At 38.8% G+C, this 16,559-nt stretch overlaps 1 protein-coding gene across 1 annotated transcript in view; it reads left to right on the plus strand.

Annotated features, from left to right (window-relative positions):
* Positions 1–1,036: 1,036 nt before the first annotated feature.
* Positions 1,037–16,559, plus strand: part of LOC136687335 (NACHT, LRR and PYD domains-containing protein 3-like) — a 38,244-nt gene continuing 22,721 nt past the window's right edge. Inside the window, exons 1-6 of the mRNA XM_066661721.1 lie at positions 1,037–1,130; positions 9,986–10,118; positions 11,707–11,820; positions 13,053–13,178; positions 13,717–14,214; positions 14,275–15,849. Of these exons, the coding sequence (XP_066517818.1) occupies positions 10,066–10,118; positions 11,707–11,820; positions 13,053–13,178; positions 13,717–14,214; positions 14,275–15,849 (2,366 nt within the window). The 5' untranslated portion in view covers positions 1,037–1,130; positions 9,986–10,065. The remainder of the gene's footprint in view (positions 1,131–9,985; positions 10,119–11,706; positions 11,821–13,052; positions 13,179–13,716; positions 14,215–14,274; positions 15,850–16,559) is intronic.

The following is a 16,559-nucleotide window of genomic DNA, read 5'->3' on the forward strand; positions in this document are numbered from 1 at the left end:
TTCCTGTCTTCTTCAGGTGCTTTAGCAGACCTCGAGTCACGGTGATCAGACTCCAGAGTGAAGAGGAATATAACGGGTTCTACACAAAACTACACACTTAAAAATAATGTTTTTCAAAGGTTCTTTTGTAATGAAAACATTTCTGTATAGAACCCTGAACACTTGAATGACCTTCTGCTTGATTATAAGGTGTGAATTGTGAATGGGTTCTTCAGACTGATGGACAATGTGCTATAGATGATTCTATATGGCACCTTTTAGAAAAGGGTTCTATACGGCAATGAAAAGGGTTCCTCTATTGTTACGCTCAGTGTGTGTCTGTGAACCACGTTTTTTTCTGGTCAAACAGCTATTAAGTAAAGTTAATTTATTTTGGTGACACCTGGCGTTGAGCGAGGTGAACTCGGGCTCATGTGCAGCTGCTCAAGAGCATCCCGCTTTCTTTTAAACGTTTCTATGACATATTTAAGCAGAATGTAAAAATGAAATGTGGGCAAAACCACGTTCCTAACTTCACTCATCAAAAGAGACGTCTTTAAATATTTTGACACAGTTTGTGTGTAACTTAGATAATATAATGCACCTTATTTTCAAATTAACTTTTTTTATTTTCTACTCTTTTATGACCACTAACTATGTCCCCTTTCAATGACTGGGTTTAGCTGCATTATTGCTGCACAGTTCAGTTGTTCCCGTTCACTCTGTATAGGCCAAACCGCCACAGAAAAGCAGGAAATGAAATGGGATGTTCTGGAGCAGCTGCACATGAGCCTGTGCTCACCACACTTAAAGCAAAGCATTGTTCTTTTAACACTTCACAGTTACACTAGGACTTTACAACCATTGACTGTTGCACAAAATGATAGACGGGTGCTTCCTGTTTGATTGGACGATAACATTTCTGATTGAAAGTTGGTGTCTGATAAACCATTGGCTGACGCTAGAAGTGATTGTCAGTGTCTCCGCCTCCTCATCACTCCCACTTATTGTCTGGGCTTGAGTTACATTAATGTAGGGAACATAACGGATACAGGAAGAGGGAGCGAGGGGCAGCGGGTAAGAACAGAAAGTAAAAATATCTTTGACCGCAGGAGCATTTACGGAAGGAGAGAGAGAGGCTGTTTAACGCGGTAAGATAAACTGTCTTTATTAACTGTGTACACATTTAATGTCGTATATTAAAAGCTGAAACTCAAACCACCTCATACCTGTGTGTGTTATCAACGTTAAAATAGTCGTGTTCAGTGCTTAGCTCCTCTCTCGCAGTGACGGAGACGTCCTGCCGTATCGCACACCACTGTCAGAAAATGTTTCCAGGATTTAAACTACAGACAGACAAATACGACACTTTAAATCCGTGTCCGAAAATGCTCCCAGCATTAAAAAAGAATCCGTCAGACATTTTGAAAGGCTAAATCCCTCTATCAGGCAGGAAAACCTAAAGAACACTGGAAAAGTAAAAGTGAATTGGGTTTATATTTTATACTTGATCAGTGGCTCAGTGAACATAATGTACTGGAAAAACAAAAGAGGAACTCTGTACTGCTGAAACAATGAACCCGTGACTCAAACCAGAAGTAATAGAAGTTTGCTGTTCCTAGATCATTGTTTTAGTACATTGAACCACATTAAGCGTTTTAGACTCTTCCACATTAAAATCTTACAAAAAGCTGAATATCTTTAAGGCCACGGAAGTTGATGTCAGAACCATCGCCGGTATTAAGCGCAGACTTGATGCTGTTGGAGTGGACTACAGAATGGTGCCAGGATGAAGGAGCAAAACCAATTCTGTACCCCACTCCGTGTTTTGTGTATGTTTTGCTTGGATCTACGTCAGCTGCGTGGGAATCATAAACGTTGTACTGATGGCCACTGCTTTTTCTCTAAATATAATTATATAACTGTTTTACAGAACAAGTCACCTAGGCAATGTAAACACAGCGTTATTACTGTTGTTCTCATAAATCTCATAACTAACGTTCACTCTCGCCGTCTCTCTCTCGCGCACGAGCTCACAAACAGCTGCTGCTAGAGGTTTGGCTCAAACCTCAAACAAAAAAGGTTTGTTGTTCCCCATCTTCCTCGCTTAATCCACACATTCATCTCTCAGAGTTGTTGAAGTTAGATAATGGAGGTGTTTTATCGTCTGAGCTGTGAGCTGCAGTTTTCTCAGTTAAATGAACAATACCTTAGTATGACAACAATGTTCCACTGAGCTGTAACAGGGAGAATAGAGCCTCTGTGGCTGCTACACTGGGTCCTCTGCTGGTTTACTGCACTAAGAAACTTCTGAATCACAGGGTGGAGGACTCTCCCGAGAAATGCGTAACGCTTTGCAGCACAAATCTCCTACGAGAAGAGTCTAGCTCAGTATTTCTGGTACAGAGGTTATATGGCAGAGAGAGTGATATATATATATTTAAAAATAAGGCCTTAAGTGCAGTAGAGACTATACATTTTACTCCTCCCTTAGTCCCTTGAACGTGCAAATGTAGACCAGATTCCTATTTGGAAAGGTTAAGAATCATATAGATCAGGGTCCTAGCCAAGAGCTGGCAGAGAGAAAATAGAGAGAAAATGGGAAGAGACGAGAGCACGCTGAACACCGCTGACACCTCTCTCACAGGATCCTTAAGAACCAGTAAGACACTGTTTCTGTAAATAAAGATGTATTCACACCTTTAACCGTGTCTGCAGAGATTATTTTCCATCACCTGTCTTCACAATACAGCAAATAAACAACAAGAGCAAGGAGAGAGAGAGAGAGAGAGAGAGAGAGAGAGAGAGAGAATGAACGGTCATACAAGTGTTAATACTGGACTGAATTTACACAGTAGAATACATCCCAATCTGTTTCTCACTGTCTGCAGTTTGTACAAATACAGTTAAATACATAGATATATCATCATTGTACACTTGTTTACATCTACATTGTATATATTTGTAAAGCCAAAGTCTCAGGTTTAAAATGTATTTGTAAATTGTTGAATCTGCGTTTGTGGATCAAGTCACTCAGCTACATACAGACTTTGTAACTGTGTTTGAGCAACTACACACACGTAAAATCCACAAATGTATTGGAATGATCAAATGTAAAACAACAACAACAATAATAATTTAAATTCACATATGTTTAAAAAAAAGATTTGCATTTGTAAATCAAATGTCGTAAATGTGTGAATCAGTACCTTCTCAAACGGCTTAAAATGTGCAAGAGCAAACCTTTTTAAGGTTCCAAATGGGACAGTGGGAGTTTTTGAATGAGGTGGAAATAATCCACACATTCGCCTTCTCTGCTGCGTGCGAATCTCTTTTTGCAGTTGCGGATTTAAGACCCTGTTTTGACGGCCAATTGATAGACCAATAGGACAGGCTTTAGCTGGACCAATCAGATCGCGAAGTTTGTTTAACTAATCGGAATCATTGAATCATTGATTTGTTTCTGTCAACCATAGCGCTTTTCCACAAAATGAACTCAGGTTCTTGAACCGGTTCCGTTCCTGATTCTTGGAACCTTGGTTCTTTCCAGTGAACTGCCGCGCGGAGAAACGTAACCAAGAGTGGCTTTTGTCCTATTATTTAACTCCGGTAAAGTTTGTTTCATATTCGCATATTCAGAATTCTTTCTTCAATAGCTCTCAAACGGTGCATGCAAATGACTTAATACTTGCAAAGTATTGTTTTTGGGATCCAAGACAAGCAACTACAACTCAGTTTATGTCAGAAATGTTTGCCATTTAAAAAACACGAAATATATTGTTTTCTATGGGCTGCCGCAATCTCCGCGAGAGCTAAGGGACCGTTTACAAACTACACTACACAGTAAAAACGAAGGTGACGAACCTCACACATGATGTATACTACATCTCTTACCTTGATAAATTTAACCCTTACTGGCCCGTGGTGATACATTTTTCATTATAAATGTCAATAGCTTTTGAACCTTTGATGATATGGTTTCTAAACAAGTTGTATTTGATCAAGTGCCACCCACATGACATACTACACCTGTTATTTTGGCAAATGTAACCATTGCTGGCCCGTGGTGATACATTTTTCATTATAAATTTCAATAGCTTTTGAACCTTTGATGATATTTTTTCTAAACAAGTTGTATTTGATCAAGTGCCACCCACATGACATACTACACCTGTTATTTTGGTAAATTTAACCCTTACTGGACTGTGGTGATACATTTTTCATTATAAATTTCAATAGCTTTTGAACCTTTGATGATGTGGTTTCAAAACAAGTTGTATTTGAACAAGTGCCACCCACATGACGTACTACACGTCTTATTTTGGTAAATTTAACCCTTACTGGCCCGTGGTGATACATTTTTCATTATAAATTTCAATAGCTTTTGAACCTTTGATGATGTGGTTTCTAAACAAGTTGTATTTGATCAAGTGCCACCCACATGACATACTACACCTCTTATTTTGGTAAATTTAACCCTTACTGGCCCGTGGTGATAAATGTTTCATTACAAATTTCAATAGCTTTTGAACCTTTGATGATATTTTTTCAAAACAAGTTTTATTTGATCAAGTGCCACCCACATGACGTACTACACATCTTATTTTGGTAAATTTAACCCTTACTGGCCCGTGGTGATAAATGTTTCATTACAAATTTCAATAGCTTTTGAACCTTTGATGATATTGTTTCAAAACTAATTGTATTTGATCAAGTGCCACCCACATGACATACTACACGTCTTATTTTGGTAAATTTAACCCTTACTGGCCCGTGGTGATACATTTTTCATTATTAATTTCAATAGCTTTTGAAACTTTGATGATATTGTTTCTAAACAAGTTGTATTTGATCAAGTGACACCCACATGACATACTACAACTCTTATTTTGGCAAATTTAACCATTGCTGGCCCGTGGTGATACATTTTTCATTATTAATTTCAATAGCTTTTGAAGGTTTTATGATATTGTTTCTAAATCAGTTGTATTTGATAAAGTGCCACCCACATGACATACTACACCTCTTATTTTGGTAAATTTAACCATTGCTGGCCCGTGGTGATACATTTTTCATTACAAATTTCAATAGCTTTTGAACCTTTGATGATATTGTTTCAAAACAAATTATATTTGATCAAGTGCCACCCACATGACATACTACAACTCTTATTTTGGCTAATTTAACTATTTCTGGCCCGTGGCGATACATTTTTCATTATTAATTTCAATAGCTTTTGAAGGTTTTATGATATTGTTTCAAAACAAATTGTATTTGATCAAGTGTCACCCACATGACATACTACACCTCTTACTTTGGCAAATTTAACTCTTTCTGGCCCGTGGTGATACATTTTTCATTACAAATTTCAATAGCTTTTGAACCTTTGATGATATTGTTTCAAAACAAATTATATTTGATCAAGTGCCACCCACATGACATACTACACCTCTTATTTTGGGAAATTTAACTATTTCTGGCCCGTGGCGATAAATTTTTCATTATTAATTTCAATAGCTTTTGAAGGTTTTATGATATTGTTTCAAAACAAAATGTATTTGATCAAGTGTCACCCACATGACATACTACACCTCTTATTTTGGCAAATTTAACTATTTCTGGCCCGTGGTGATGGGTTTTTGAAAATACATTTCAATAGCTTTTGAAGGTTTTATGATATTGTTTCTAAACAAGTTTTATTTGAACAAGTGCCACCCACATGACATACTACACCTCTTATTTTGGCAAATTTAACTATTTCTGGCCCGTGGTGATGGGTTTTTGAAAATACATTTCAATAGCTTTTGAAGGTTTTATGATATTGTTTCTAAACAAGTTTTATTTGAACAAGTGCCACCCACATGACATACTACACCTCTTATTTTGGTCAATTTAACAATTAATGGCCCATGATGATGCATTTTTGAGAATACATTTCAATAGCTTTTGAATGTTTAATGAAATTGCTCAGAAAGAACATGTAGCTGTTTGAATGAAGTAATGGTGGGGTAGGCAATAATTTGAGCAGCTTTTTTTAACAGGTTTTAAAATATTTTTATTGACCAACTGTCAATATTTTGCAGAATGTAAGTATATACACACAAAACAACAGCAATAGTTATAATCCAAAAAAATTACTTTCAATGTAAAAATTAAGTTGTCTGACTCATGAGAGACATAACTTTTGCCAGAGGTGTACATACAGTAGGTGTATGCAAAATGTTGGTGTTTCCACAGGATACATTTAAAGAAAGCTGGAGCAGACATTCCCAGAAACAGAGACTACCTTATGTAATGCATAACATGAGATGTGTTGCTACTTGTCTTGGACAATGTCCTAGATCCACAATGGCCCTTTACAGACAAACAGTCTCTGTTTCTGGGAATGTCTGCTCCAGCTTTCTTTAAATGTATCCTGTGGATACACCAACATTTTTGCATCAAATACAACTTGTTTAGAAACCATATCATCAAAGGTTCAAAAGCTATTGAAATTTATAATGAAAAATGTATCACCACAGGCCAGTAATGGTTAAATTTATCAAGGTAAGAGATGTAGTATACATCATGTGTGAGGTTCGTCACCTTCGTTTTTACTGTGTAGTGTAGTTTGTAAACGGTCCCTTAGCTCTCGCGGAGATTGCGGCAGCCCATAGAAAACAATATATTTCGTGTTTTTTAAATGGCAAACATTTCTGACATAAACTGAGTTGTAGTTGCTTGTCTTGGATCCCAAAAACAATACTTTGCAAGTTTTAAGTCATTTGCATGCACCGTTTGAGAGCTATTGAAGAAAGAAATCTGAATATGCGAATATGAAACCAACTTTACCGGAGTTATTAACCCTTCAATTTTGGAAAATATACTGGTCAACCAGCATGGTGTCGGCGGTCCTGCTGGTCGACCAGCGGGGTCAAGCTTGGTCATAATGATTTGATTGTTTTGCTTGGTTAAGTTAATCATGCTTCACCAACTATATTATGAAACAAAACAGTTTGGTAAAGAGCTGAGTTGGTCAAACAGTTGTTTTTATTCTGCAGGGATATGTAACTTACAGAGATGCAGAAAAAAAAGAATAAATATTTCATTATTGTGAAACAAGCTTGACATTGTAACAAGAAAAGAGCTTTTTTGGTGGCGTACAGAACCCTTCTTGATGCAAAGAACCCTTTAATCAGGCAAAGCAAACCACCATTTGCTGTGTGTAGGCATTCCTCTGTTAAAGGTTTTCAGTGTTATGGCTGGTGTTGGCCTTTAGCTGTAATATTCTGACATCCTTTTAAAGTAAGAGTCTCATAAATCAAACAAAGATTAGATGTTGTGTGCTACAACATTTTTAATGCTGAAGAAAAGAAAACAAATGCTACTTTTATTTTATATTAGATTAAAAAAAAAGACATGAACTAACCTGTTTTTGACTCGCATCAGTTGTTTAATGTTTTTAACTGATCTGTCCTATCTGGGAGGGCAGGGAACATGTCTGATTTGATTTTTGAAACCATCTGATGTCTGAAACCGTCTGATATTAACAAACTATGTAGTAAGTGTTGACGATACTGTTCTGGGAAAAAAAGTCACTGATTCTATAGATTTACACATGAGCTCGATGTCCGCATCCGTTTTACCTTCATAACAAATTTGCCCCAACTAGAAATATTGTGTTGATGCACCAAGTACTAAAACATGCTAAAATCCCTCCTGTCTGCCTCCCTAAAAAATTCAAACCAATGTATAATTCATAGACACATAGTATGGTGAACACTGAACTGATATCTGATTATTGTGTGGGCTACTTATTAAAAATCACCATTGTATAAAGCAGTAAACTTGACTCATCTTTAAAAACAATGGACAATGATGGGGATTTTAAATGCCATTTACTCAAACAGTATTTTCACTCCATGTTTCATAGGTACATAGTATGGTAAACACTGGACTGATATCTGGTGGTTGTATGGACTACTTGTAGTAACTCAGGCAGCTTATTCTTCTTTGTTTACCTTTAATGTGGTCTTGGCTTATCTTTACAGAGGCATGGCAAGTAAATCTCACTCCATATGAGTCAAACTACCAACTGATTCCTTTAGCAGACAGAATCATTCCTTTTACCTCAGAAGGATCAGAGACCCCCTACTGGACAATATATATGTGGCTATACTCCCGTTAAACCAAACATTTTTATACTGCATGTATCATAAGCCACTATAGCACACTACTGATTAGAAATGACAATTTTATGGAGCATTAAACTTTACCAATCATTAAAAACCACTTAAAAATCTGGGGATTTTGGAAGCCATTTACTCAAAAACTATACAGTAATGTCACTTCCTATTTTACAGGTACGTAGTATGGTGAACAATGAACTGATATCTTTTGAATTTATTAGAAATGATCATTTTATAAACTAATCAATTGTGATGGCTATGCCCTTAAAATTAAGTGGTTTTTTTCTGGACTTCACGCACGTTGAGTATTACCACTCAGTCAGTAGTGAGGGTTTCTCAAACGGCAACTGTCTTAACCGCAGTTATTTAATTGTGTTTTTTGTTTTTTTTTGTTTGTTTTTTTGGCAAATGTTGGATTTAATGTGAAGGAGACAAATATTTTGACGTTCACAGTATGTCATACTTTATACATCAACTCCTTGTTCAGCGATGACTTTATAAACACAGTTTCTATCCTGTGGTTTAATTTGTTTGTTGTGCCTCAGAACAGAATCCTGTTGAAACAATTGACAACTACATTTTGATGTAAAGAAATTCACATGTGAAGTCAGATAAGTTAGGCAGGGTCCTTGGTTATGTACCCTGTGGTGTGAAGTGGCTTCTCAATCAAGAGTTTGTGCATTTTCTGTTCCTTAACATGCAGAGTGTGATCTAAATGTGATCCTAATAACTTTACAGCCTATATTTATTTTATAGAAGTGGACCGTTTTTCATTTTGTCTTCTTACATAGTACTTTTATCCCCATCCCATAAAACCTGGAGCACCACCATTCTGACTCCTTTATTCAGGAAGGTGCCATCATCTATATTTCCAGGGAGTCCCATCATTCAAGCTGAGTTATAGGTGTTTAGTGTGTGCTCTATTGGTAATATTACACATGAAATTAAACACTCTTAAAGCCATACATGGTTTCCTTATTAAAGACAGTAGTTCTGTGTAGAAACACTGACATGCTTTGAGTTCTTTGATGGTAAAAAGGTTCAGATTGATGGAGGATGTGTTAAGGACAGAACCTTAATGAAAAGGGTGGGGAGGCACACTAACAGACACCAGCTGGGACGAGGTGGGAGTGACTTTTTTTTTCTTTAGATAGAAGCACCTCCAGCTGAGGAAGAGCAACAGTGTTTGTCTCAACCAAATAGTTTTTTGGTAATGTCCTTACCTCAAAAATACAGAACAAAGCACATCTGTATCGGTTCACTGCGTATTGTATTGTGAAAATACGGGACGTGCTGCACCACCGACAACGTCAGTGTAGAATGAAAACAAATGTAATCTATAGTTTATTTCCGAATAGAAAGCAGGTGTTGAACAATGTTGCAATACCAACGTTGATTCACCTTTCAAAATGGAAATATAATTCAACGATGATTCACCCCTGTCCTGTGACATTGATTTAACAGTGACTCAACATTGAAAGGCAGCTTTTAGACGAAAATGAGCCACGGCTCACTTCAGTGTTCACTTGGTTCTTTTTGTACTTCTTTTGCATATTCACCATATTACATCAGTAAACTTGTTTCTCTGCACTTATGTTTTGAGTGAAACAGAAGGAGATGAGAATGTTGGATTAAATGGGGAGAAAGGGACGGCAGGTGGAGCTAGGGAGAGAGTGAATTAAAAATGGTGCGGAGGAAGAGAAGAAATAATAAGGGAAGGGTGGGAGATTTTATAACCGGCTTTGAGTGTTCTCTCTTGAAAGAGAGAGAGAGAGAGAGAGAGAGAGAGAGAGAGAGAGAGAGAGAGATTCAACTGTTCATTACGATCTGTGTTTCAGAATCTCGGTCAAAAACTCTTCACACGGAGCAGACAACAGCATCTCCAGGGTCCAGCTGTGTCTGTGAATGTGAAAACTTCATGATGGAGCCTCCTAGCACAACAGACTTCAGCAGTGGAACCTGTGACACCAAGTGAGTTAGGAATTATCAATAATATAAATGAGCAATTTGTTATATTTCCACAAATAGGAGCAGGTTTTAAAATAATAACGATCATTTTTTACCATTACATTCATTTTCACCTTGTTAAGCCATTTTCACCTTAAACTTACATTACACTTTCCTGTGACTTAGTTAACGGTGGTCTTTGCTGTCACTGCGCGAAGATAATATAATATTACACTTATCATAATTTCACTTCCATCTACCAACTTGTATTTTATATAAACCACAGTGGATAAGCAGACTCATGTGTCTCTTGTTTTCATGTAAACAAAACAGTACTTCCACAAGAACCAGTCTCCATTCCTGTGTTCTATGGGACACAAGAACCTTATTCCTGATTTGTAGATTCTGTGCTAGTCACTGCTTGTTTGAATAAAGGTAACTGAGCTGAACTCTGTCCATTTTATCTTCAGTTAGTTCAAAATGCAGCAGGCAGAGTGCTCACTAGAGCTAGAAAATCTGACCATATAACCTCGATTCTGTCGTTCCTAAACTGGCTACCTGTAAAATTTCACATTGATTATAAAATACTCCTCTTAGCTTATAAACCTCTAAATGGTTTAGGCCCACAGTATCTTACTGAACGTCTCATACCCTATCTCCCATCACATACACTTTGTTCACAGGACGTTCGTCTACTCTCTGTTTATTACACATTATGAAAAACACTGCAGAAGGAAGAGCATTTTCTCACAAAGCTCCTCAACTCTGGAATAACCTCCTGTTACTGTTCGGGGCTCAGACACACTCTCAATCTTTAAATCTAGATTAAAAACCTAACTTTTCAAACAAGCTTTTGGCTCTCCCTTGCCTGCTTTCTTTCTCCTGTCTCTCTCATACCTCGAAATGTCCTGCTGCTCTCCAGGTGCTGCCCTGATCCAGCCCCTGACCCTGTGTATTCTGTACAAGATCTTGGCAGCATCACACTTGGCCTTGCAGAGAAGATATTTTATCCCAAATTAACTCTGCACCTGCTTTTACCTTTACACAGAATCACTGACCACATCCTCCTTCCTCAGACTCATATATCACTAATATTTTACCTTCACATTACTATAACTCATTTATCTCTGTCAGTTTCATTTTTACTTCTGTTCTCTGTTGTGTCTCCGGTGTCGACCCAAGGAGGATGGGTTCCCCATATGAGTCTTGGTTCCTCCCAAGGTTTCTTCCTTGTGCACTGAGGGAAGAACACACAAGCAGTGACCCAAGTCAAAGTTTGAACCTGCAACCTCAGGACGCTGGAGCTGTGCGACAGAGACACTGCCTGCTGAGATCTGTCTTCAGGCTTCACCGCTATGTTTCCATTGACTCTCTGTGGATGTCACAATATCTTCAACTAAATCAGGAAAACACTGAATTGCAGGCCCCTTAGATACATTTCTAAAATCCAAAGGACAAAATCTTGGTGTAATTTCAGACTGGTTAATTATCTTTGATCATGACTGACAGTAATGATGCTGATAAATAGAACAATTCTTCCAAATATGACCTTTAGCTTTCACTAAATATCCAGACTGAACTCATTCTCATTTCTCCACTTTATTTATTTCAGACGGCAGACGTTCAGAGCAGAACCTCCAGAGCCCAGTGGTGTGTCTATGAAGAGCAATGACTCAATGGCTTTTCCTCTTAATTTCAGTAATAAAGGAACCTGTACTGACCCAAGGTGAGACACAAAAACACCACATCTTCACTTCTTACTTTGGTGTACACTGCTGCTTTGCTGCAAGACTTTTTTTTCTTTGATGCAGTTGTTGCTGTTGAATACAGTCTTCATGTTTGAAGTGTCTGTAGGGATGGGCAATAGACAATAATTGAACTGACAAAACATTTGAGCCCGGTTTTTGCCATGTGAGCCGAAAGGAAACACACCAAGACGCTACTCACATTGTTTATAAATGTGTCTAGAATAATTACAGGATGGAGACGTTAAAAGTGTAATATCTGGGACCTCATGTATTTGGCCGTGTAGACCATGGGCAGTGCCACTCACAGCAGCATAAAACCAAGCTTTTTAATAATTCTGTTAAAATACTGAGAACTTTCAGTAGTCCTCAGTGCAGGAATTATACTGAACCTCTTCTGAAATCACCATATAATCTTTCTTTCTTCAGCATGAAGGATCACGTATAATTAGATATTTTTATTAATTGCAGCATTCATGAAATGAAGAATTAATTGCTCTGTATTCCCAATGACCCAGGTTATTCTCCACTGAGTAAATTATCCATAGATTTATTAAGACCATTCAGATTCAGATAATTTCCAACTGCTTTTATCACTGGCATTAAAACAATACAAAAAAGGCATTAAAACAATACAAAAAGAAGGATTTTTGTGGTGTTCCACATGGTTCAGCCAAAGATGTTAATTTATACATTTCCATTCCTACATTCATTCATTCATGTTCTGTAATCAGTTCATCCTGTTTAAGGCCATGGTGTGAATCACGGTGCACAAGTCAGGAACACGGCCCCAGTCCATCACAGACACTCACACTTATGGACACTTTTAAACAGCCAATGCATCTACCATTGTGTGGACTGCAGTAGGACACTAGAGCACCCTGAGGAAACCCTGACAGGAGGGCGACAGGCGGATCACACCACACTCCTCACAGACTGTCACCTGAAGGTGTGACTCAAACCCAAACCCCAGGAAACTGGAGCTGTGTGACAGAGACACTGCCTGCTGCTCTACTGCATCCTGTTATACATTTCCATTCTTTCTGAAAATCAGTGATCGAGATCTGTCATCAGGCTTCAAGGCTATGTTTCCAATATCTCTCTGTGGATGTTTCAGTATCTTCAACTTAATCAGGAAATATACTGAATACTGGATGGTAGACTCCTGTAGAGTTCAGTTCAATTATTAAACTAATCTTTCTCATTTTTACAGGTTATGTTTCAAGCAGCAGACATTCAAAGCAGAATCTCCAGAGCCCAGCTGTGTGTCTATGAAGAGCGACATCTCGATGCACCATCCTCCTTTTTTCAGTAATAAAGGAACCAGTACTGATCTGAGGTGAGTATTTCTCTCTGTGGAAATCTTCAGTAACTAAATCAGGAAATATAATGTGTATGGAGTTGTAGGCTTCTCTTTGTATTATGTTTTATCTTTTATTTAGTGATGCACAATACGTCGGGGCCTGATATATTTTTTGCTGATGTGTGGATTATTTTAGTTTTGTTATCGCTGCAATATTGGAATTTTAGGTGATATTACAACCGATAATGTAAACCTCCCACCCTGGATTTTTTTTGGTGCTTGCTCATACGCCCTGGCGTCTAGTGTGTGGAAGATTTTACACATTTTCTGCAGAGAACCGTCTCTGGGATTCTCCATCGCTACAACAGATGTCAACAGATGTGTTAAAATATCAGTGACACTCGGTGTATATACATTTATAGCGGTGTAAACAGCACACACACACACACTGGTTTAAATGAAAGAAAAATACTCTCAACCACCACAGAGTCATTCAGCATCTGAATTTATTACTGAAACACACTCACTCAATCATTCCTTCTGCCCTTTTCTCTCTCTCTCTCTCTGTCTCTAGCTCTAGGAGGGATGTACTACTCCAGGATGGTTCCAGGTGTGGAGTGTGTGAGCAGATTCAGACAGATCCAGTCTCTATCACCTGTGGACACTCTTTTTGTAGACAGTGCATCAGGAGCCTTAGGGACCAGTCTGTCCAATCAGGAGACTTGACCTGTCCCTGCTGCAGAAGGAGGTTTAAAACAGGCTCTGTTCAGTTTCCACACACGGAGGAGCCCATGGAGCTGGATGAATACAAACCAGTGAATGACGTCCTGCTCAGTGTCTCAGAGAGAAACAAAATCAGCCTGAAGAACAAGTACGAGAGCTTATTTGAGGGATTCAAAACACAAGAGAATAAAATCCTCCTGAACAGGGTTTACACTCAGCTCTACATCATCGAGGGAGAGAGGGAAGGAGTGAATGAGGAACATGAAGTTTTACAGATTGAGAACAAACCCTGGAAACAAAACCTGCCAGACACACCAATAAACTGTTTAGACATATTTAACCCTGTACAGTGCACGATGGGAGAAATGGAAGAAGACGACACCAGAGCTGTGATGGATGAAGATGTGAGACGTGAAGAAGGAGAAGAAGATAAAGATCCACAAGTGGAAAAACTTAAAAGCGTTCTGACTAAAGGCATTGCTGGCATTGGAAAAACTGTCTCTGTGCAGAAGTTCATTTTGGACTGGGCTGAAGGAAAAGCCAATCAGGATATAGAGTTCATGTTTGTGCTTCTATTCCGAGAGCTGAACCTGATTAAAGACAAACAGTACAGTCTTCATGGACTTCTGTGTGCCCTCCATCCTGAGCTCCAGGGTCTGGACACAAAGGAATATGACGTGTGTAAAACTGTGTTCATATTTGACGGCCTCGATGAAAGCAGAATTCCACTGAAGTTCTCAGAGTGTGAGAAAGTGTCAGACGTGACCAAGGTGTCTTCAATGGACGTGTTGATGACAAACCTCATCAAAGGAGACCTGCTTCCCTCTGCTCACATCTGGATAACCTCCAGACCAGCAGCAGCCAATCAGATCCCCTCTCAGTACATCAGCCGTGTGACAGAAATTCAGGGATTCAATGATCCACAGAAGGAGGAGTACTTCAGGAAGAGGATTAGTGACCAACACCAAGCCGACAGTGTCATCTCCCACATTAAGACGACGAGGAGTCTCCACATCATGTGCCACATTCCAGTCTTCTGCTGGATCTCAGCAACTGTGCTTCAGCGAATCATGAAACAAGGGACCACAGAAATCCCTAAAACTCTGACTGCAATGTACTCACACTTCCTGTGCACTCAGACAATCATGAGGAAGGAGAAGTATGAGGAGGAAGATGAGAGAGGAACTCTACAGGAACACCTGAGATCCAACAGGAACATGTTTCTGAAACTGTCTGAACTGGCTTTCAAACAGCTGATGAAGGGCAATGTGATGTTCTATGAAGACGACCTGAGAGAGTGTGGGATTGATGTCACTGAGGCCTCAGTGTACTCTGGGATTTGCACTGAGATCTTTAGGGAGGAGTCTGTGCTTTACCAGAGGAAGGTTTACTGCTTTGTGCATCTGAGCTTTCAGGAGTTCCTGGCTGCTTTCTATGTGTTTCACTGCTGTGTGAGCAACAACAGAAAGGAACTGAAGTTTCTGAAGCTGAAAACCAGGATTTGGTCTTATAGGGTTTCACTGGACGAGCTGCTGAAGGGAGCTGTGCGTACAGCTTTAGAGAGTAAGACTGGACACCTGGATCTGTTTCTCCGTTTTCTGTTGGGCATCTCACTGGAGTCCAATCAACAACTCCTGCAGGACCTACTGAAACACACAGTGAGCAGCTCTAAGAGCATCAAGAAAACAGTTAAGTACATCAAACACATAATACAAACAGAGGATCTTCCTTCTGACAGATCTATCGACCTGTTCCTCTGTCTCACTGAAATGAACGACTCCTCTTTATCCAGTAAAATCCAGGAGTATCTCAAATCCAAGAATCAGTCAAATGAGAGACTGTCTGCTGATGAGTGTTTAGTGTTAGCCTACATGCTCGTGAACTCAGACGAGGTGCTGGATGAACTGGACTTGAGGAAGTACAACACCACTGAGCAGGGTTATTGGAGACTGATCCCAGCTGTGAGCAACTGCAGAAAGGCCGTGTGAGTATTGTTTCTACATGTTTTTTTTTATGTATTCCAGTGTTGTTGTTGACTGAGACAAGTTTCCAGATTGTTTTACGGTGAGTAGAAGTTCCTCACTGTGTGTATAATTAGGATGTGATAAATAAAATGAATGAGACATTACAGAACAGGTGGAGTTTGATGAACATGGATAAGACTGATGTCTTTCTCTTGTTTTCTCACTCACACTGTATCTCACACAAATCCCCCAAGTTTATAAAAGCAGCAAATCTAATCATTTTTGATTCCTGTGAGACTGAATTTCAAGGAGTGTTCAGATTGTAGTTCAGTCTCCTTGGGTTGGACCAAATATGTAAATTCATACATTGATATATTTTAGTCCAGGTTTGGTCCTGTACCAAATATGTATTTTAAAAAAAAAGCGATGATGTATGATGTATGCAAGTGACACATGTGTGACATTAGTTTTGTCGTCTGAACAATGCCCCACACTGAGCTTAATGCACTTCTCTGGGCTGTGTACCTGGTGGTATATTTTCAACTGGAAACACAACAAGACGTGGTCAAATGGATAAAGGAGTCAAAACAGCACCTGAAATTCCTCCACTGCACAGAATAAAAAAGGAGTTGCTGCTTGTTTGATGAGCACCAGTGTCAAAAGGAAGCGTTCACATTTGCTCTAACAAACCAAACTAACAGACAGTTCCTCACCTTCATGTTTTTTACTG

Source organism: Hoplias malabaricus, chromosome 2 (assembly GCF_029633855.1).
Source record: "Hoplias malabaricus isolate fHopMal1 chromosome 2, fHopMal1.hap1, whole genome shotgun sequence".
NCBI lineage: Eukaryota > Metazoa > Chordata > Actinopteri > Characiformes > Erythrinidae > Hoplias > Hoplias malabaricus.